Below are 21847 nucleotides of genomic sequence, written 5' to 3'. Positions count from 1 at the left end.
TTCACTCTGCAGCGTAGTGTGCACTGATATGAAACTTTATGGCAGATTAAAGCTTTGTGCCGGACAGAGACTTGCACTCAGGACATTTGCCTTTAGCGGGCAAGTGCTCTACGACCGAGTAACCCTAGCAAGACTCACGACCCGTTCTCACAGCTTTACTTCCGCCGGTATCTCGTCTCCTACCTTCCAGATTTCACAGAAGCTCTCCTGCGAAACTTGCAGAAGTAGCGCTCCTGGAAGAAAGGAGAGCTTCTGTGAAGTTTGGAAGGTAGGAGACGAGATATTGGCGGAAGTAAAGCTGTGAGGACGGCACCTGAGTCGTGCATCGGTAGCTCAGTCGGCGCCAGCACGGTAGCTCAGTGTGTTCGGTCAGAGGGTTATCTGCCCTCTGTAATAAAAAACTGAGCCAACGGCTCAACACTGAACTTGAACGGGTGTCATGGGACATCCGCACCGAACAAATGCAACGAACAATATGGAACAAAACAAAAATAAAAGTCGGTAAAGCACTTGCCCGCGAAAGGCAAAGGTTCTGCGTTCGAGTCTCATGCTGGCACTCAGTATTAATCTGCCAGGAAGTTTCACACCAACCACTGTTTATTCATGCAAACTGCATCTGCAAGCTTATCAAGTATGTAAAACAGGCATTTGATTTATGGAAAAAACTAGTCACTTTCGAGAACCATTTGCTGTTAAACTAGTACTGGGTTCGGGGTTTACTATTATAATGTTCTCTCATCTTCAGATACTATTTTTTAATGTTTCTATATTAAAAAAGCGATTTTTCATCTCCCAAACTCATTCTAAGTGCATATTTCAAATCTGACTTGTCAATTTATGATCAAAGTGTATGAAAGTAAAATAATGGTGTAATCTCTGTGCTTCTTGTTTTCTACATACCATATGAAGGTACAACTTGGAAATCAAGAAATTCTGACTGTTGCTGTCTTTCTTTTGCCTCGCAAGAAAGCTGAGAAGGAATACCCTGAGTGCGAGGTCATAAGTTCGGACTTTAGAAAAGCTGATTTGAAAGTCTACATTGATCCGATTAAATTGAGCGATTAGTCTTTCAGAGGACTCGTCGAGTAAGATTAATCTCGCATTCGTTATTTGTTCAGTTATTTCAGCTAGCCTCACAGGCACAGTCGGTCGAACTACTTAAAGAGACATGGAGTACCAATTAGTTTCAGGTGGAGGCCGACAGTAGGTTACTACCACCAAGACATTTTATTGTTATCGAAGAAAAGCAGTCGAAATGTGTATAATCCTGTGTTGGTGATCACATATTCATTGACTGACTGATTAACTGTCTTATTGACTGATTGATCCATTCATGTATTCAGATACCGTGTTGCATAAATCACATCATAAAAAAGAGCCTTCAGGGATGTGAAAGTGTCAAGTTATACAATATCAGAATGAAACCGACTCCAGGTCTAAAGTATCACGACAACAAATAACGTTGAGCTACACATACTGATAATAATGAAAGTACTTTTAGATCACTGTTCAAAAAGTCACTGCTTTTCCCCTTACATAACTCGCTGCTACTTCAATCCGCTACTTCATACTAAGCTTTTATGTAACTATACTGAATTCAGACGTCAACAGATTGGAAAAGTTGGAAACCTGTGTAATATTAACATTAGTGTTAACCGAACTTCACATTGCTTGTAGATGGAGGGGCTAATGAAGTACTCTTACTTGGATTTAATTATCTGGAGATTTCCAATTCCCTGCCTGATGTCTACGGCAGTCTGTTAGAAACCTTTGTCCCAGAACTAAAATACAATTCTGTACCATAGACAGTGACGTGGAAGAAAGGTTTACTTCTATAGCCGTGGCTGATCTTAAATTCACTCTTATTATTCTGCGTAAATACCATTAAAAAGTAATTGATTCGTGCGTATAAAAACCCTACAGTTTTCTGAAAAGAGATCCGCTAGATGTTCCTTAATCAACTTTACATAATCTCTTATTTCACGTTGCTATAGAATAAATACTTTCATGATATTAAGAGCATTGCTCCATATCATTGTGCCAAAGGGCAATATTGTATGAATGTGTGCAATGCATCCTAACAGTCTCGTCTGCACGACAACAGAATGAGAGGTATTTCTAAGCTTAAGGCTTAAGGCTTAAGTTGTCGATATGTGTGGCAGTTTGTTATCCACTTGCATTCACGGTATATGAAATACGTTTAATGGTAACAAATATTTATTTTTCAAATACTTTCCAAGATATTCATTTTCTACAAGTTAAAGCGTAAACAGATAGTCTACTGATAAATAACATACTCAGAAGCTTCACGTATTCCTCTCGAGGTCTACAACGATCGAACAGGAAAGAGGTTTATTTTTGAAAAGAGTATATTCCTGCTTGACAAAATGTGTTTGAAACAGGTCATACATATAATAATAACAATTTCCAAACTCGACCAGTTGTGTATGTGCCATATACTGAAAGTTGATTTTTGTAAAATCGCGGCCTCTGCGACAATGGAAAACCGATTGCTATACTTGACTTTCTTTTCTACATGCCTTATTGGAAACATTAGTTGGCAGTTCTGAGACGGGTGGAGAAACCAAATAATTTCACCTGAAGGGAGGCGAGTCAAAAAGCTGCAATGATACCATCGTCGATACAGATTTGTTTTGACCTCTACAAAAGAGCTGCTGAGTTCTGTGGTATCACACACCACTGACAGTAATTTTGGTTTCAGACGCTAATAAGTTCCATTACCTTGTGAAAAGTTCTAGGAGCAGGAAGGAAACACTCACCCCTACATTGCCGATCGAATATACATGAGAGTCCCTCACTTGCACACAAGAAGATGAATACGGCCCTGAGGATGAGGATCGCCGACACACAAGTGCTTGATTCACTTGAGGTCTTCGGTGAGATGAACATAATTCTAACTAGTACATTAACGGCGTAAATAATACAATGAAAATTACTATGCGAAATCGTTTAATTAAGACTACAGGGAATACAACGACATTTACAAAACGAATCAACACTTCTAATATTACTATGGTTTGTAATACATACAGTACAACTACAAATACCTATTTGTTTGTTGCGCAGAACAGTGATTTTCTATTTCGATGCAGTGATTTAAGCAAAGCATGTTATAAATTATGACAGATCATTGCACTTCATATTACAATGGATAAATTAAATGATTCGATTACGACGGAGAAAATCTTAAAATACGAATGTGACATTGCAGCTCATTTCATTATAAAAAAAGTTCATTCGTTAACATTTCTTTCATAAATGTTCATAATCTTTTTGTCTGGCTAACGGCTGATGTAACACATGTGTGTGCCCGGGCTGTCGCTTCGGAAATTAGTATCAGAGTTTGCGAAAAAGGTGGGGAAGCCCTCGAAGCTTCTAATGCACGAAACACCATACTCATAAATTCAAATAGTTCTTCCCATTCGTCACATGAAAAAAATCCTCTCCGTAGGCGATGTTTACTCTGCAAAATCCATAGTTTGAGAAGTATTATGTGAATTTACATTTTTTGAATAGTCTAACGAGTATTTACCAAAAATTATCTGACAGTGAGATGTTATCTCAATATGAGGCACTGAGAATGCTATCATCGCAATGAGTTGCACCATACCTCTTAGTGAGAAATAAATTCACATTGGTTTTTGCGCTGATGAAGACACACGAAGAACGGTCGAGAACAGACAACTAGTAAATCGCATTGTTTTTCATGCCGCTTTCGTATCCAAACAATTTTAACCCACGCAAAAGAAAGACTCAACTACAGCACTTCGAAACTTAGAGTGTTTTGCACATTCAGTTTCATTTGCAAAATGATGATTGTCAGGAAATCGTTTTGTTCGTAATCTACGTGTTGTAACACGTTGCAGTTTGTCATGATAATTGTTACAACGGTGTATCACAATGCCTAAGGAGAGAATATGAATATTTTAATGTATGTACACTTACAACAGCGTAATAGCAGTGAACTTTTAAGTTCTTATTCTTGAACTTTTATTTATTTGTATAAATTAAGAACGTAGTAGGTCACTTCTTAACACTTTGTTGCGAAACTTCTACACAGACCACGGTGCATAATAAATTAAAGAAACTTGAAAACCTATTCTTACATAATTAATTTCTGCCAGTCGCATAATTAATTTTCAATGACAGATTGAGGAATACTCTCGAAAGTCGAAGTTGATCACACGGTCGAGAACGCTTTTTTCTACAGTATGGCACTTTTACGCTTGCAGTATACACAGGGCGTAGCTAAATTCCCTGTACACACTTTGAGAACAGGTTCCTTACATCAAAGCAAGAAAAAATCCCAATAAACACGGATTCTAAAACGCATAACTTAAGACCTATGAGCAATTTTTGATCTTCGATACTGTGAAACATACTTCTTCTACTTAATCTTTTTGGGAGGAGGTATTATGAACCAAAAGAAGAAAAAAAGTCCAGTAAACATGGGCTCTAAAATGCACTCTTTATAAGCTCTGAGTACTTGCTCACGTTCACTACTGTGAAACACCTCTTCTATATAGCTCTTAAGGTATGAATTTTAAAGCCCATGTTTGCCACACGTTTTTTTCTTCACTCGTTGTAAGGAACCTTTCCTCAAAGTCTGTAAAGAGAATTTAGTTACATCCTGTACAAATAATCAGGCGCTTAACACAGATCGAGCACTTCGATTATAATTAAGAATGTTTGTCCAGTTCGCTTATCGCTCACATTCTATGGATAATGGTGCATAATGGATAAGCGATGTTACTCAACGCATTTAAAAGCTGGACGCTAGCAAAAACAAATTGTTTATACGCCCAGGACGCGCACAACAACTCGAACCAACACAGGGGACTCAAAACACACGGATTTAAGTAGTTGCCATTAACTTGGTGGCTGCCATGTGGTGATGGTGGTGGTGACCCATGATGTAAGCACTGACGTCCCCAGCTGGAGGCGCGAATGGGAAGGTCTGGTGCTGGTGTTGCTGGTGCTGGTGTTGTTGCTGCTGCTGTTGATGGTGGTGATGGTGCTGGTGATGCTGCTGTTGGTGGTGGTGCTGAGCAGCCTGGTGGTGGGCCAGCTGGTGGTGCGACTGGTGCGCCACGTGCTGCTGCTGGTGGCCTTGGTGGTACGAGTGGTGCTGCCTTCCACTTTCTGGAGGCTCCGTCTTGACGATGCAAGCTGGGATCATCGTCTGTGCCAGGTACTGCTGCTGCTGCTGCTGCTGCTGCCGTTCTTCTTGTTTCTGCTGCTGCTGCAGGTGATGGCTGCGGTGGTCTCCAGATGGGCTCTTCTTGTCTGCAAGTATAGGCGTAAAAAGTTTTTCAAACAGTTGAACTATTATATGGATTCAATAAAATGTAGAAAGTCTTTGTAAGAGAGTGAAATTAATCACGTTAAGTCGTGTCAAGAATTAAAAAGGTACAAAGTCGGTGTTGTCACAGTGGAGCGCTGGAACGAAGTAACAGAAGTATTTTCATTCTGGAGTCTTGTGGGATACGAGGACCGACTCTAGCGTTTTTCCAAAAACAATGGAGGAAAATATTCGCCTTTAAAATCTATTCAGTTTTGCAAGCCTTCGAACTATTTCTGGGAACTTTTTTTCTATTCTGACGTTGGCATCTATACAACATGGTTTTAGAAGGAATCTACAGCTTCTGGTGGTGATGAAAATCGATATCTACACGAATATTTTTAGGGTTCTGTATCTGTATTGACAAAAACGGAACCCTCATAGGATCAGTTTGTTGTTCGTCTGACTGTCTTTTCGTCTTTTAAGACCCCTTTTCTTTCAGGAACCTGTAGAGCTGACAAGTTTCAGTTTATGTCAAATACTAAAGTCTACGGTCCGTAGGTGGTATAAAAAAAATTTAAAGTTATAACTCAAAGCAGTCAAAAGACATGGCCGTCTGTTAAAATACATTTTCTTCCGGGAAGGGGTAGAGGTATCAAGTCAAAATATGTATGAAATTCTAAAGTCTCTCTTCACTTAGCGGTCTAAAAAACTTTAGTTTCCAAATCAATGCAGTCACAAGATTCGGCCATTTACGTCACATATTCCGATACCCTCAAACTGAATCAAAATCCGTGTATAGTCTATCTATATACATAATTACGTTTATATGGAGCACTCAGAGAGTGAGTCCTTCTCTCACTTGTGCTGTTTTTCAAAGACAAGTGAGCAAAAGGTTTTGTTATGCAACAAGTCACGTGAATGCTGCAGAAAGAGATTAATTCGACGTTTACTACATGAAGCAATCAGTTTTTCAAGGTTCCGTCTGGCATCTCAGCTGTCATGATGTATAATGGTACGAAGTTTTCAAGCATAGGAGTTATACTGTCAACCGATTGCAATTAACTATTAATTACATTGACCTAGGTTTCGACACCTACTAAGGATGTCTTCATCAGAGTGAAATTTCGAGAAACCGTACCGAGCGAGGTGGCGCAGTGGTTAGACACTGGACTCGCATTCGGGAGGACGACGGTTCAATCCCGCGTCCGGCCATCCTGATTTAGGTTTTCCATGATTTCCCTAAATCGCTCCAAGCAAATGCCGGGATGGTTCCTTTCAAAGGGCACGGCTGACTTCCTTCCCCGTCCTTCCCTAATCCGATGAGACCGCTGACCTCGCTGTCTGGTCTCCTTCCCCGAACCAACCACCCAACCAACCAACCAACCGAGAAACCGTAAAATTACGTTGGCAGAAAGCAACAGCCAGAATTTACAGCAGCTATGCTCAAGTCAAAAATAAAATAACACACGTTCTAGCCTTGTCGCATATGCCTAGCTAGAAGTCTGATGTTGTTCCTAGCTAGGCATACGTCACATTCCTTTTCACAATGAAATTTTGACTGCAGCGAAGTGTGCGCTGATAAGAAACTTCCTGGCAGATTAAAACTGTGTGCGGAACCGATTTTATTTTGGACTTGAGAATAGCTGCTCTAAATTCTGACCATTGCTTTCTTGCTGCGTAATTTTACGGTTTCTCAAAATTTCACTCTGACGAAGACATCTTTAGTTGGTGTTGAAACATAGGCCAATGTACCTAACACTTACATGCAACCGGATGACTGTATGATTCATATGTTTGAAAATTCTATACAGTTGCTGAGAAACAGCCATGTTTAAAACTGCATGATACTAAGTTTTGGGTCGTTTTTTCTTAATTTCATCGACGACTTGTGGCAATTAAACTGATATGTATCAGTAGCCATTAACTACTTCTGATCCAAAGCAAAGGTCGAGAAGAAAGGAGCAAACGAACATTTACTTGAAGTTCGTGGAAAACAAAAAAAAAATTTTTTTTGTTTCGGTTCATCTTGGAACCTCTACTGCTACTAAGGTTCCGGCTCGTTGGATATGTCCAATATGTTTTATCCCCTCTTACGATGATTACATGAATTTTTCACTTCTTCAGCGGAATTTTTTGATGATTTCCTAACACTAATTGACACGAGCCTTTTTTTGAGCTTCGGCAAAATTGTGCGCATTCCAGCAGGAACAGACTTTTTCGCAACTGAATGTTCCTGCAGAATCGAATGATCTGTCTTCGATGCATGAGAACACTTACTATGTCAATGGTAATGCAGCCCATCTTCAGACCATTAAAAACAATAGCCTTCATACAAAATAATACGTCACTAGCTCTGTCATAAAAGAAGGTTGTATACATGGAAGAATCCTGGAGATACTAGAAGGTATGAGATAGATTACATAATGGTAAGACAGAGATTTAGGAACCAGGTTTTAAATTGTAAGACATTTCCAGGGGCAGATGTGGGCTATGACCACAATCTATTGGCTATGAACTGTAGATTAAAACTGAAGAAACTGCAAACAGGTGCGAATTTAAGGAGATGGGACCTGGATAAACTGACTAAACCAGAGGTTGTACAGAGTTTCAGGGAGATCATAAGGGAACAGTTGACAGGAATGGGGGAAAGAAATGAAGTACAAGAAGAATGGGTAGCTCTGAGGGATGAAGTAATGAGGCAGCAGAGGATCAAGTAGGTAAAAAGACGAGGGCTAGTAGAAATCCTTGGGTAACAGAAGAAATATTGAATTTAATTGATGAAAGGAGAAAATATGAGAATGCAGTAAATGAAGCAGGCAAAAAGGAATACAAATGTCTCAAAAATGAGATCGACAGGAAGTACAAAATGGCTAAGCAGGGATGGCTAGAGGACAAATGTAAGGATGTAGAGGCTTATCTCACTAGGGGTAAGATAGATACTGCCTACAGGAAAATTAAAGAGACCTTTGGAGAAAAGAGAACCACTTGTATGAATATCAAGAGCTCAGATGGAAACCTACTTCTAAGCAAAGAAGGGAAAGCAGAAAGGTGGAAGGAGTATACAGAGGGTCTATACAAAGGGCGATGTACTTGAGGACAATATTATGGAAATGGGGGAGGATGTAGATGAAGATGAAATGGGAGCTACGATACTGCGCGAAGAGTTTGACACAGCACTGAAAGACCTGAAACGGAATAAGGCCCCGGAAGTAGACAACATTCTATTAGAACTACTGACGGCCATGGGAGAGCCAGTCCTGACAAAACTCTACCATCTGGTGAGCAAGATGTATGAGATAGGCGAAATACCCTCAGACCTCAAGAAGAATATAATAATTCCAATCCCAAAGAAAGCAGGTGTAGACAGATGTTTAATAAGTCACAGCTGCAAAGTACTAATGCGAATTCTTTACAGACAAATGGAAAAACTGGTAGAAGCTGACCTCGGGGAAGATCAGTTTGGATTCCGTTGAAATATGGGAACACGTGAGGCAATACTGACCTTACGACTTACCTTAGAAGAAACATTAAGGAAAGGCAAACCTACGTTTCTAGCATTTATAGACTTAGAGAAAGCTTTTGACAATGTTGATTGGAATACTCTCTTTATATTCTGAAGGTGGCAGGGGTAAAATATAGGGAGCGAAAGGCTATTTACAATCTGTACAGAAACCAGATGGCAGTTAATAGAGTCGAGGGGCATGAAAGGGAAGCAGTGGTTGAGAACGGAGTGAGACAGGGTTGTAGCCTCTCTCCGATGTTATTCAATCTGCATACTGAGCAAGCAGTAAAGGAAACAAAAGAAAAATTCGGAGTAGGTATTAAAATTCATGGAGAAGAAATAAAATCTTTGAGGTTCGCCGATGACATTGTAATTCTATCAGAGACAGCAAAGGACTTGGAATAGCAGTTGAACGGAATGGACAGTGTCTTGAAAGGAGGATATAAGATGAACATCAACAAAATCAAAACAAGGATAATGGAATGTAGTCGAATTAAGTCGGGTGATGCTGAGGGAATTAGATTAGGAAATGAGATACTTAAAGTAGTAAAGCAGTTTTGCTATTTGGGGAGCAAAATAACTGATAATGGTCGAAGCAGAGAGGATACAAAATGTAGACTGACAATGGCAAGAAAGGCGTTTCTGAAGAACATAAATTTGTTAACATCGAGTATAGATTTAAGTGTCAGGAAGTTATTTCTGAAAGTATTTGTATGCAGTGTAGCAATGTATGGAAGTGAAACATGGACGATAAATAGTTTGGACAAGAAGAGAATAGAAGCTTTCGAAACGTGGTGCTACAGAATAATGCTGAAGAATAGATGGGTAGATCACATAACTAATGAGGAAGTATTGAATAGGATTGGAGAGAAGAGAAGTTTGTGGCGCAACTTGACAAGAAGAAGGAACCGGTTGGTAGGACATGTTCTGAGGCATCAAGGGATCACAAATTTAACATTGGAGGGCAGCGTGTAGGGTAAAAATCGTAGAGGGAGACCAAGAGATGAATACACTAAGCAGATTGAGAAAGATGTAGGTTGCAGTAACTACTGGGAGATGAAGAAGCTTGCACAGGATAGAGTAGCATGGAGAGCTGCATCAAACCAGTCTCACGACTGAAGACCACAACAACAACAGCTCTGTCCTCACCATCAGCGCATAACTAATATAGAGTCACTGTTACAGAAACAGAATTTACCATTTTTCAGACAATTAAGCACTGATGTTGAGAATAGTTTCATGTGACGCCTTAGTTTGTTTGAAGGCTATTCTTTTAGATGTTCTGAACACGGCTCGCTCTCGAAAAGCGTCAGTTTCAAATTGTGAATAAAAGAGGATCATCTCATAGGTAGCGATCCATTTAGCATTGACATAATATGTGTTCTCAAGTTTACAACATAGTCGCAGGTCTTCTGCGCGACTTTATGTCGCATCTTACATTCCTAAGAACCCCTCTATCTCACGGTTAGCCATCACATATCAACCTTCTTCATCCATGTTGTGCACAATATCGGTGTTTCTTGGAACAATAAGGAACTATGGTCGACGTTCACGAAATCCGTCGCTGAAGAAAGCGCAACTATGAAGAAATTATGCAAATCAGTTGTAAAGCTTTTTTTTATCAAAACGATCGATTATCAATAAATAGTTGAGCAAAGGGGTTCGAGGCGCCACTGTTGAGTTAGGCCTTAACGAAGATCGTAAAAAGAAGTCATTACGTGATAACTATGACATGAGATTTTGATTTTTCCACAACATTGTTTCTTTGAATGCTCACTGTAAAGAAACATCTCTGTCAGCTTCCGAACATCCACCGTTTTAATTGTAAAATGAAAAATTTTAAAACAATAGCAGCGTCGCATTTTAGTAATGCCTTCTTGTGATTTCGGCAGTGCACGTTTAGTTGATTACTGGTATCGCTTAACACTACGTGTCGGAGTATGGCATTACCTACAGTACACCGCAGCCACTGCGGCGACAAGTGACGGGGAGTTTCGACAAAATTCCGTTTACGGTACCTAATACTTGTCTGGCAACGAACAGGTTCTTTTACAAATAAGCCATTCACCTTCTGGCAACAAATTAAAACCGTGACAAATCACTATACTTCATAGAGGTATCATATAATTCCTTCTACAATGTTTGTATAATATATCACCTGTATGTATGATATCAAGGGAATTAATTCTTCTTCATCTAAGCATTCAGCATATTCCATCTTCACAAATTGTCTGTCCATCACTTCTTAGCTCTTCCAACGCCCGTCGCTTTATAAGCTATAGCAAGTTTAGGAAGTCGTTCACTGCCATTTCTCTGTACGTTCGTACCAGGTGTTGTGATGTTTGGTTATTCTGCTGTTAATTGGCTCTACTTTTAGTTCTTGTCGCACCTGTTTCATTTTTTATGGGATTCGTTCTTTAGCAGCTTTTTAAAATCTTAGAAATTTCATTTCTGCTCTTCTGTTTTAGCTAATGGAATTTTTGCAGGTCTCCCATGACGAAGTGCTAGAGGAGCTATAGTTTCATAAAATTTTTACTCTGGTTTCTCGTCTGATCTTATTTCCAAATCTAGCTAATTTTACATCTAGATCTTTGTGCTGTCTAGGCCAATATGACTTCCTACTTATGTGAAGGCTGACACTTGTTGTAAAATCATATTATCCACAGCGACTTTCCATCGGTCAGAATCTTTACCCCAGGAAGCCTTCACTGTAGTCTTCGTCTTAGAAGCCTCAGTGTCGTATTGTTTATGAAGGTAACTGAAGTGGTATAGAGCAAGTTGTACATTTCGGCACATTTTTATGATTGATGATGTAATACTTTAGTATTTAACAACATTGATGAATCCATGGACTTTATTATTTAATGCCATTGATTTTATCGTCTAATATGATGTAAATATTTTTATGAACCTGATGATGGTTCGTGGACAGGAACTGGTTTTCCATAAAGGAATTTTGTCAGTAGCTCTCAGTCGGAAGCCATAACGATGTTCAAATATTTACGAAACTGCGGGGCATCACTTCCGTAACATAGACTTCTTACAGCCGTTACTAATTTTTTGGGATGTCCATTACACTTTACATTTAGTTTCTGTTCTTATTTCAAAAGCCTTAACCAAAATCTACAAATTCTTTGTGCGCTTGCAGGTTATGTTCTAGCACTTTCTCTGTTAATTGTTTCAGAGTAAATACATTGTCTGCGGCTGATCTTCCTTTTTTAAACCCAGCCCATTCTTCACTAATGAGAATTTCCGAAACTGTTTTAAGTCTGTATTGATAATTTTTGCGTCTAACACATACATTGATTTAAGAAGACTTATATCTCTATAATTTTTGTAATGTTTCTGGTCACCTTTCCTGAACGTGTATATTACTTCTCCTGGTTTCTATGATTTGTCTGCAAGACTTGGTTGAAAATGTATAACCACCTGTTATGTAACATCATACCTCCACATTTTCATAGCCCTGTGTTTAGTTTATCCGTCCGAGTTGCTTTCCTGTTTTTAATTTCCTTTAGGGAATAGTAACACACGTATTGATAACATAAAGCAAAATACAGGAAGCAGAGACGATCAAGCAATTACACCGGATTGAATGGAATAAAGAATTATCATCTATTACATTTAATGTCTCTGTGCATGGATTCACTGTAACTCGCCTAAAACACTTCAGGCGGATTCTGGAATAGTTCCTCCATAACTGATTTTCTTCCCCATCACTGTCCAGTCAAGCTGGTGTTCCCCCCACAGGTAGTCATTTTTCAGTTACTTTATGAAGACTAAATTAAATTACAGTCCATAAATAAAAATACAAACTGGAAATGCAAACTTATTTCATATAGCACAAGTTTTCCATTTTTTGGGTGCATCAGCTGAAATGGGCTACATTCGTTATTGACATTCGTTATTTACCCAAGAGTAAATAGCAAATGGTGTTATCACGTCTACAGCAAACAATGACGTACACATTTATGTTTCTCGCGAAGCTGGTAAGGAATACAATGTAAGGGATAAAGAGCACTGATGATGCCCCTCAGGTGGTTCAATAAACTAAAACAATAAACAATGAATCTCTTAAATTTTTTCGGTTTATAAAATAGTTATGCTATAAATAAAATACTACTGTAATTTGGGACTATAATGGAATGATAAATATTTACTGATGAAACAAAATAGGCAACTAACCAATATTAGATATTATAAATTGATTCAACTGTCTTATATGGTAACAAATTATTCACTACTATCGAACGATGACACAGCCCAATTCAGTTACCAGAAATAATATTTCGCAAAACAGAAAAGATATACTAGACGAGACCCTTACAAAAAGTGACATTACCAAGAAATTGAACACTGATTGCCTAATAAATGAAACTGACTGTTACAGAAAAAAAATGGAATCAACAGATTATGACAATGAATAGGGCAGAGTACCTTTTACAGTAAAATGTGTTTACAATAAGGCTGAACAAGTCTGAGTCGATCAAGAAACTACGGGTACTGTAATAGGTATATGCCTATTAACTAATAGAAAATGGCAATGAAAATTAAAAATTGTTTTGTGACTAATATTGTCTGTTTTTATTTCACACGAAAATGACGCTGAAACTCCGACCACTGAATGGAAAATAATTACAAGCATGTTCATAGTTTGGACTGGCATCTTCGCTATTAATAGGCGAGAACATCAGATAGTGTAATGCGCCATATCGTCTTCATCCCGGAAAAAGCGCATCACTTGTTTGTATCGCCTCAACTTACTGTCGATTTTTAAGTGCTAGAAGAATGAAGAGATTATATTGTTTATATCGCTTTCTTAAACTTTTGTATTAAAACGTTGCAGGTACGTGACACTTGATGGTCGAGAAAAGCCGTGTCCTGTCAAGTCAGCGAGTTTGCAACTCCCAGCCGATTGCTGAATCACGCCGTGCGGCAAAGATAACAGCTACGATGCAGCTGACCACTAAACCGTTTACCAGCTACTGCAAAGAAGAAACACTTATTGTTAAAGAGCGATATGTTTGTTCACAGAGAATGGTTCTATGCTTGTCCTTTTAGACTTTCAGGAGTAGTGTCCGAGTATCTTTCGAGTAATGAGCCTGCAGAGAAATTATCTCGAGTGTGATGGCATCGGTTCACACGTACGATACATGAACTAGTCTGCATTGGGTACGGAACACAAATTGTTCTAAGTCGTTTAAAAAGGTATTTTTGAGAAGATTAGCTGATTATTAGGAAATGATTATTTCGCCGATTTCTGGTAGAGTGTAGACTCACCACGTTTAGGAAAAGCTCCGACTCATTGAAGTGTGAGATTAGTTTCTGTAATTTGTGATCAATGATGCGTTGTGCTGTTTAATAGTCACGCAATGGTAGGCGGATCGTATTTCCATATTTTTGTGAGATTTTCCGTTGGATGGTGTATGTGAAGAGACGTGTTCACGCGAAGTCGTTTACTTGTTTTGTGGTTGAGGATTAAAGCATGCACTACGAAGTAGTAGCGTTGCAGTGTACTAGTTAAGGTTGTATAGGTGTGCGCAAGCACTAAGGAGTAGTGACTAAGCGACATTTGGATAGAATTTATTGTGTGACTTCGGCGTGAGCGTCGCAATATAGGAAATTCGCGAAATCTCGTTGGATGCACTGAATGTGTAGTCTATATTAAAGAGAATGGTCGTCCTACGCAATAGTTATTTATTGAGAAACAATCGTAAGTTTATTGAGTATGTGGTAACTTTTCCACTTGTCCCTAAGCGACAAATAAAGAACCATTTAAAAGAGAACACTCTAATTCTCTCTGAAATAGATCATCGAGTGCTGTGTTTCGAGGGTTAAATATTGGTGGGTCGCAGAAGTCAACGCCTGAAGCGGTTGAGCTTTGTCTGATTAATTCAAGTTCATATAGCTGAAAAGTGGCGGTGACACTCAGGTTTTTTGTTTGATTTTTTTAAATTACATTTCCGCTTAGTGGGATTTTCAAGAGATACTAGCACTCGAAAAATAAAACGCTGACTTGTACTTGTAGTTGATTTAATTACAGGTTATAAAGAAAACAGTTTTAAACTGAAAAAGGCAGTACCCGACTTGTCTTTTATGCCCAAAATTACTACAAGGAAAAATAATCAAAGGATTATTTCAAAGCAGACTAATATCTGGAATATACCTTTTCAGAATAAAGTAAATCCAAAGGCCAATAAAGTAAAAGTTTGTAATTTGGTAAAAGCAAAGTTCTAAGAAATTAAAGACAAGGAATAGTATTTTTCAGTGAACGATTTGTAACGAAAAGAAAGATAATTAATCTTTAGACAGAGAAAGCAAATTTGTGTGTTATGGAAAAGTGATTAGTTATTAATAAAAACTTAGTCCATTTAATTCTGAAATATTGAGATTAAGTAAATAGTTTATTGTGATAAAATTTCAAGAGTCAAGGATATTGTTGTAGCAAGGAGCTACTTATAGAGGTTATCGTTGATTGACTACGGGACATAAACGGTGTGAAATTACATCTTTGCTTTGTGAACATATTCCATTATAGGTTGCGGTTATTGGAAAGTAAATACATCATTGCTACTCCCCGTGGACTCTCGCATTTAGTATTTTTTTGGTGATTGGTACTAGCTTTGGTGGTAGTTTATCTTTCGAACCTACACTGATAGTCAGATGCGTTGTTGTAATTAATATCCAGATCGTTATCACCGACCCAATTATACCACGAAAAGTGCTATTGTGTCCCTCCTTTCGTACATAGTGATGTCGAGCGGTAGTGTAACTTATAGCGTGAGAAACTGAATATACAATCTTACGTGACGTCGTTGTGTTAGTACAGACGATTATTTCAAGTCAATAGATTACTTCGTTGACTGTAGGCAAGATCTTGTCAGAACAACTAATTATAGTATTTCGATAGTGAGCTATATTATCCGACGTTGTGTTTTACCTACGTTGTGCACTTTGTTCATACACTGTATCTCCTGCTACTGAAACACAGTACAAAGTTGGCGTTAGTGGTATCTGAAGGGTGGCGCAGTATATTAGGTATGAATGGATGTTGAATGACCATGGACGTCAAGAAAGTACGCTTACACTGAATTCATATGGACAATTACGTATGTAAGATAAAGTAAGGTACCTTCTTGAAGAAAAACGGTCCCTTCGAAACGTATATTAGCTTTCGAAATATGTTATAGTCATTATTGTGTGACAGATTTCGCGATGTTATCCTTTCTCAAGTCAGATAGCTTCTACTAAGTTTGATAACATGTGACACACTGATTCCTTGTGCGTAATGTGGATTATATGTAAGGGGAAAGAAAAGGTTTGTAATATTCGAAAACGAAACTTGCTGACTGTAGTAGTGTGTACCCCGTAATGAAACTGAAGTGCCCGTCTAGCAGGATACGCCCGAAAATTCCTGCTAACTGAGGCTTGCACCAGACTCTGACGGGTGTCCGGATCGTCCAGATGGTAAGAACGTCGCCTACGAACGGCGAAGTTTAGGTTTTGTGCTCTGTTTACTACAGAGTTTATGTCCGGTTATAAAGTTCGTATCTTAATGTTAGTATACTGCAGTTTCCGTGGGACGCTGTTCACATGAAAGATTACAGGCATAGAGACTGGAGACGATTGCATTTGAGAGACATTTGTAATTGCGTGGTTCTCAGTGTCAGTTCCCTTGGGCGATACAGAGGACAGCTACAGCCTCATAGAACTGGCCTGCTGTGGTGATGACGATAGGTCTGGGCCATCGGGCAGTCCGCTTGCGATATTTAACCGGTTTCCGACACCTGTCTATGCAAATTTCGAACTGGTTCCCCATCTCCGTGTCAGAAACACAACACGCACGCGGTTGAAGAACGACAACCAAGCTTTATAGGATTCGCAGGCAGATGACGTACGTGACATCCTCTCCCAGCTTTTGATAAATGGGGCTCTTGTGACAGGAGTGTCATCCATTCAAATGATAATTGCTTCACCCGGTACGAAGGAATGATCGTTATGTACAAATACCAACAGCTGGAATAAGTCTGTAAAAAAAGAAATTAAACAAGCCACTGCCAAATATGTTTAGAATGGAGATCGGTTTCGAAGCATTATAGCTTCATTTTCAGAGAAAAATCTTCATTTTTCGATGTATTAGTGAAAACGAAGTTTTTTGTTTTGAAAACGAGGTGATAACGTACGAAAAACAAAAGTTTATTGCAATGACATGGTATAGAAAAAGTAATAACTTTAAAATTGTGAACTGAAAAATATGCGTGACTGGTAAACTACGAGCAGCGTAAGGTGAAGCTCTCGTGCATTTTATGCACTAGCTGGACCACCTTTTCTACTCGAAACTGTATTCACGAAACGAGATCAATATCCTTCCCAGTCTGTATTACACTCTCATAAAGTTACTCTAAACTGTTTAAAATGAGCAAGAGCTCACGAAGATGAAACTACCGCTGACTTTAGAATTTACGGTTCAAAATAATTATATAAGTGCAGAATATTTAATATTTCAGTGATACGTTTTCCAGAAACTCAAATTATGTTCCTCATGAACTAATTATTAATTTTAGAATTAAATAATACAGTCATGTCTGACAGTTATTAATTAAGGTACACGATACGCGCCAAAAGCGGTGGCCAGGAGAAATAATTATTCGCTCAGTAACACATTAGTATACAGGCTGTCATAAAGTGATGCCAAGACCTCTTCTCCAGACTATACTTTGTAAACCAGTATGCAAATAGAGTAATTACGAGATTCTCCGATGACAGCAGCAGCATAACAGACCAGCAACCTGCAGCCGAAGAGAACTGCTGATTGCGTCAAACGCATTTCGTTGGGTCGCAAACACCTCGTCATATTCTCGTTCTTAACTGTTTTTTGTTTAGAAACGAACTCTGTTAGTGGCGAAGTCAAACTGAACGTGCGTTTTTCCTCTAATGTCGACTTTGCACACAAAATACTCTCCATGATGTGCTCCACACAATCTTCTGTCACCACACAATTTGAAGATAAGTATAGGTTGAAGACAATGAAGCAGACTCAAAATCCAAAGTAATCTTTTCAAATGATAATAACTTAACATTTTGGAAGAAGTTTTCCACTTTAGTCTTTATGGACGGTGCTACAGTGAAGTAACATATTTGGACACGACAGAACGTGCAAATCACAAGAAAAAAACATGCGAAATTTCTTCGAGCACACTGTCAGTTCAGATTGGTATGTGCTTCATTTTCCTACGTAACTACCACTCTACATAAAACACTATCTACTTCGTACTACAAAAAGCTGATACATCCAGTGGAATCAGTTATCTGAGGAAGGCGGCATGTTTCGTAGATTGAATATACAATTTTATTTTGTCCTGCCTGAATGCTCGGTGACTGATTGGGTTATTGCAAGGCAATATATTCAAGGATAACATTTGTATTCTTGATGAGTCCCAGGACTACATACGTCAGATATTGCTTCCCTTACTTCAGGCAATGTTTTGTTATGCGAACAGTGTCAATTTGCACCGTTTCTGATTTCACGTCATGTTGCAGGTCCTCTGAAGTAACCTCTGACAGCATCATTCCTACTCCTTTCCAAACTGGCCACTTTTTTAAAGACAAGGGTGAATTATTTACAATCCTCTGAATTCCTCGGCACATTAGAAAATGAAAAAAATAGTTAAAATTTTTTTACAACAAATTTAATGGGAAAAGCACCAGCACGATCGTGTGGGGCAGTCTTTATTCCAGCTTAATTGTCCTCTGACGCACTGCCACATATTTGATATTGTAAACAAAGTACTGAATAAAATATTATTCTTATTTTACTTTTATTTACTATAAATGCTTTCCGAATGTTTACTACTTACGCAACTTTCTTGGCAGATTAGAACGGCGTGCCGAACCGAGAGTCGAACTCTGGACCTTTGTCTTTCGCGGGCAAGTGCACTTTCCCGCGAAAGACAAAGGTCCAGAGTTCGAGTCTCGGCTCGGCACGCAGTTTTAATCTGCCAAGAAAGTTTCATATCAGCGCACACTCCGCTGCAGAGTGAAAATTTCATTCTGTTTACAACTTTTTATTTTTATAATCATGATAAATTTGCACCTTTTTTAATACATGGCGCAGACCGCTTCACTTATTGTGAAACAGTTTGAGCCGGCCGGAATGGCCAGCGCTGGTTCTAGGCGCTACAGTCTGGAACCGCGCGACCGCTACGGTCGCAGGTTCGAATCCTGCCTCGGGCAGGGGTGTGTGTGTCGTCCTTAGGTTAGCGCAGAGTGAAAATCTCATTCTAGGTTTAAGTAGTTCTAAGTTCTAGGGGACTGATGACCTCAGATGTTAAGTCCCATAGTGCTCAGAGCCATTTGAACCATTTTTGAAACAGTTTGAAATAATCCCCTTCCTTTGCAATACCGACAACCCGGTTGCATTTTATGCACTTTTTTTTAGTTTTGGTATTGCGCTGTCCATATTGGCATGTCTGTGGTGACAAAATGTCACAGTGGGTTGGCGCTCATACCCGTCAGATGGTATGTTCAAGATTGCGTGTGCGTTGAATTGATACCTGCTGCTCATTATACCTCAGTGCTCTTCGTACTCTGGCGACAGGTTCATTATCGTCCCGCTAGAGGTCGTATACTGAACTGATTTAATCGTACCCATGATCACTCCTACTGTCAGTGTTTGTCGGCTGTTTGGCATAGTAACTGAGGTTGATGTCCTAGTACTGAGGTCCAGTTCGTTGTTTTGGATGGCTGTGCAAAGTGTGCCTACGACATTTGAAGAAATAATGTTTCTCTCTGCATTCATGGTCGTGGGTTTGCGCATTCAGAGTCGGCACGTTTCCTGTTTCAAAGGGTTTGTGCATACTGAGCTACCAGTATCTTACTAGGCAGCCAAGAACTGGAGTAGAAAGACAAAGGTTAGCCCTTTTGTTAAACGTGATTAACGTGCTGATCGTTCTTTGAGCGAGGCTTTGCTATAGAGACTGAATTTGAGTTCTCTCCGGCAACGCTGTCTAGTTTTGAGTAACTAACATTACTTTGGTCTTAGTTCCCAAGTGCTTACCAGCATTCCTGGCTACCAGTACAAGCTCGATTTACTTTAAGCCTACATGTAAAAACGCAAACAGATCTTAGTGTTAAGTTTTTATTATTTTATGAATTTTATTTCTGTGTTTATTTACTAACGAGGAAGTAATTTTTAAATTAAGTGCTTCCTTTTAGTAGTCTATATGATAAAACTCGAAAATTTAACCTCTGAAAGGATGTGTTCTTGTTTAAATACTCATGAGCGAAATACTATCGTTATTGTTGAGTCACAATTAAAACCTGAAAGGGCCTTGTGAGGTTTCTTGTCGTGCAAATTACAGTTTACCTCTGTCGGTATTACCTTGTGTCTGCGTGGCTTGAAATGTGTGTATATTCTAAAATTCCTAATCTAAATGAACGAAGGAACGAATGATGTCTGGGCATAGAGGGATCTGGTCACCTTGCTCTAACGTATATGTTTCAGGTCTTTCACCTGTGATTAATACTGCCAATAATTTTTCTATTCACTGTTTTGTTAAAGGTGGTTCTCTTATTCAAAAAACCGTGTGTGTGTGCAACTTCAAAAATTTCTTTAAGTATTAAATAACTTTAATTATCATTGTGACATCTGTTAAATGTTTTATGGTGAGTTTTTATCGTTTGTTTCGTAAATGTTAAAACACTGCTCAGAAAAATATTTTGAATGAAGGTTGTAGATATTTTTCTTTTCGGAGGTGCCTAACTCATCTTCCGACACTGTCTCACATTCTTCTGCCCTCCTCTTTCTGTTTGCTCAAGGAAAAATACATCTCCCAGAGACACACTAAATTTAAGAAAATCCATAATGATCCTTTTCGCTCCCTGGTTTCCGTGGCACTGCTTTTTATACAGAGACTGGCACCTGACAACTGAAAGATCTATGAAGTACAGGCAAACATTGTCGAAACGCAACCCAAATCAAAATTCTCTATTGAAGAAGGAATCTAATCTTCCGTTAAAGCTGCATATAACAAAGGTAATGGTCTTTCTCATAAAAATTTACTTAATTCATGATAGATCGACGGCAGAATTGCGTTCATTCAGCACTAAATTTATGTCGTAAACACCTAATCTGCACAAAACTCCAAGTAAAAATCATAATATGATGCTCAGATACGAGGTTTCTACTAATTGTCTATTCTCCTTTTCAAACAACCACAGCCAGTAGATCGCCGCAGCATCTCAGTTCAACGTAATCATTAGCTACTGATATCCACAAAACTCATATATATGTGCTGTGATCTACTGGCTCCGAGTGGCACCATGAACTAGAAAAGTACGTAGCGCAGAATGTGCACAATCGTTGCTTGTCGGTTGGAATCAAGGCAAGACACTAAGTCCAGCTGGAAAACAAAATTCAAATCATTCCGTGTCCATGTCAGGTGGAGTCATTCCAGATGTGGAATGGGTCCTCCCAGATGCACAGGCTGCAGCCAACTGCAGGTGGTTGCTCACTTCGGTACTTATGATGTGTCACTTTGGATCAGAAGAGATTCTCTCTGGTTTCGAGCGGCAAACAGAAGTGGTAAAGGCTGCCAGTCTTGTTTGCAAGATGAAAGCAGAGCTGACCTTGTGCAGCATAGTTGACAGGACCAATTGCGGACCTCTGGCACAGAGCCGAGTGGAGGGTGTGAATCGGAGGCTCAGACGGCTCTGCGACCGTGTAGGCTGCAGATTCCTCGACTTGCGCCGAAGAGTGGTTGGGTCAGGTGTCCACTATACGCAGGAGGCGCCTACACGGGTAGCAGGGGATGTGTGGCGTGAACTGCGCGGATTTTTAGGTTAGAGGGTCTCGGGAAAACACAAGAAGGGCTTCAGTCACAAAGGGTGCCGAACACAGGAAGAACGTAGATACAGGAACCATCGGCATAACAGTTGTAAATTGTAGTAGCTGCGTTGAAAAAGTACCAGAGCTCCAAGCGCTAATAGAAAGCACTGATGCTCAAATCGTTATAGGTACTGAATGCTGGCTAAAACCGGAT

General features: G+C 39.2%; 1 protein-coding gene across 1 annotated transcript in view; it reads right to left on the bottom strand.

The window, feature by feature from the left end:
- Positions 1 to 2974: 2974 nt before the first annotated feature.
- Positions 2975 to 21847, bottom strand: part of LOC126155223 (GATA-binding factor A-like) — an 84246-nt gene continuing 65373 nt past the window's right edge. The window contains exon 6 of the mRNA XM_049916215.1: positions 2975 to 5307. Coding sequence (XP_049772172.1) covers positions 4877 to 5307 — 431 coding nt within the window. The 3' untranslated portion in view covers positions 2975 to 4876. The remainder of the gene's footprint in view (positions 5308 to 21847) is intronic.

Source organism: Schistocerca cancellata, chromosome 2 (genome assembly GCF_023864275.1).
Source record: "Schistocerca cancellata isolate TAMUIC-IGC-003103 chromosome 2, iqSchCanc2.1, whole genome shotgun sequence".
Lineage (NCBI taxonomy): Eukaryota > Metazoa > Arthropoda > Insecta > Orthoptera > Acrididae > Schistocerca > Schistocerca cancellata.
Note: the sequence above shows the minus strand (reverse complement) of the source record. Positions and strands in the feature narration are given on the sequence as shown.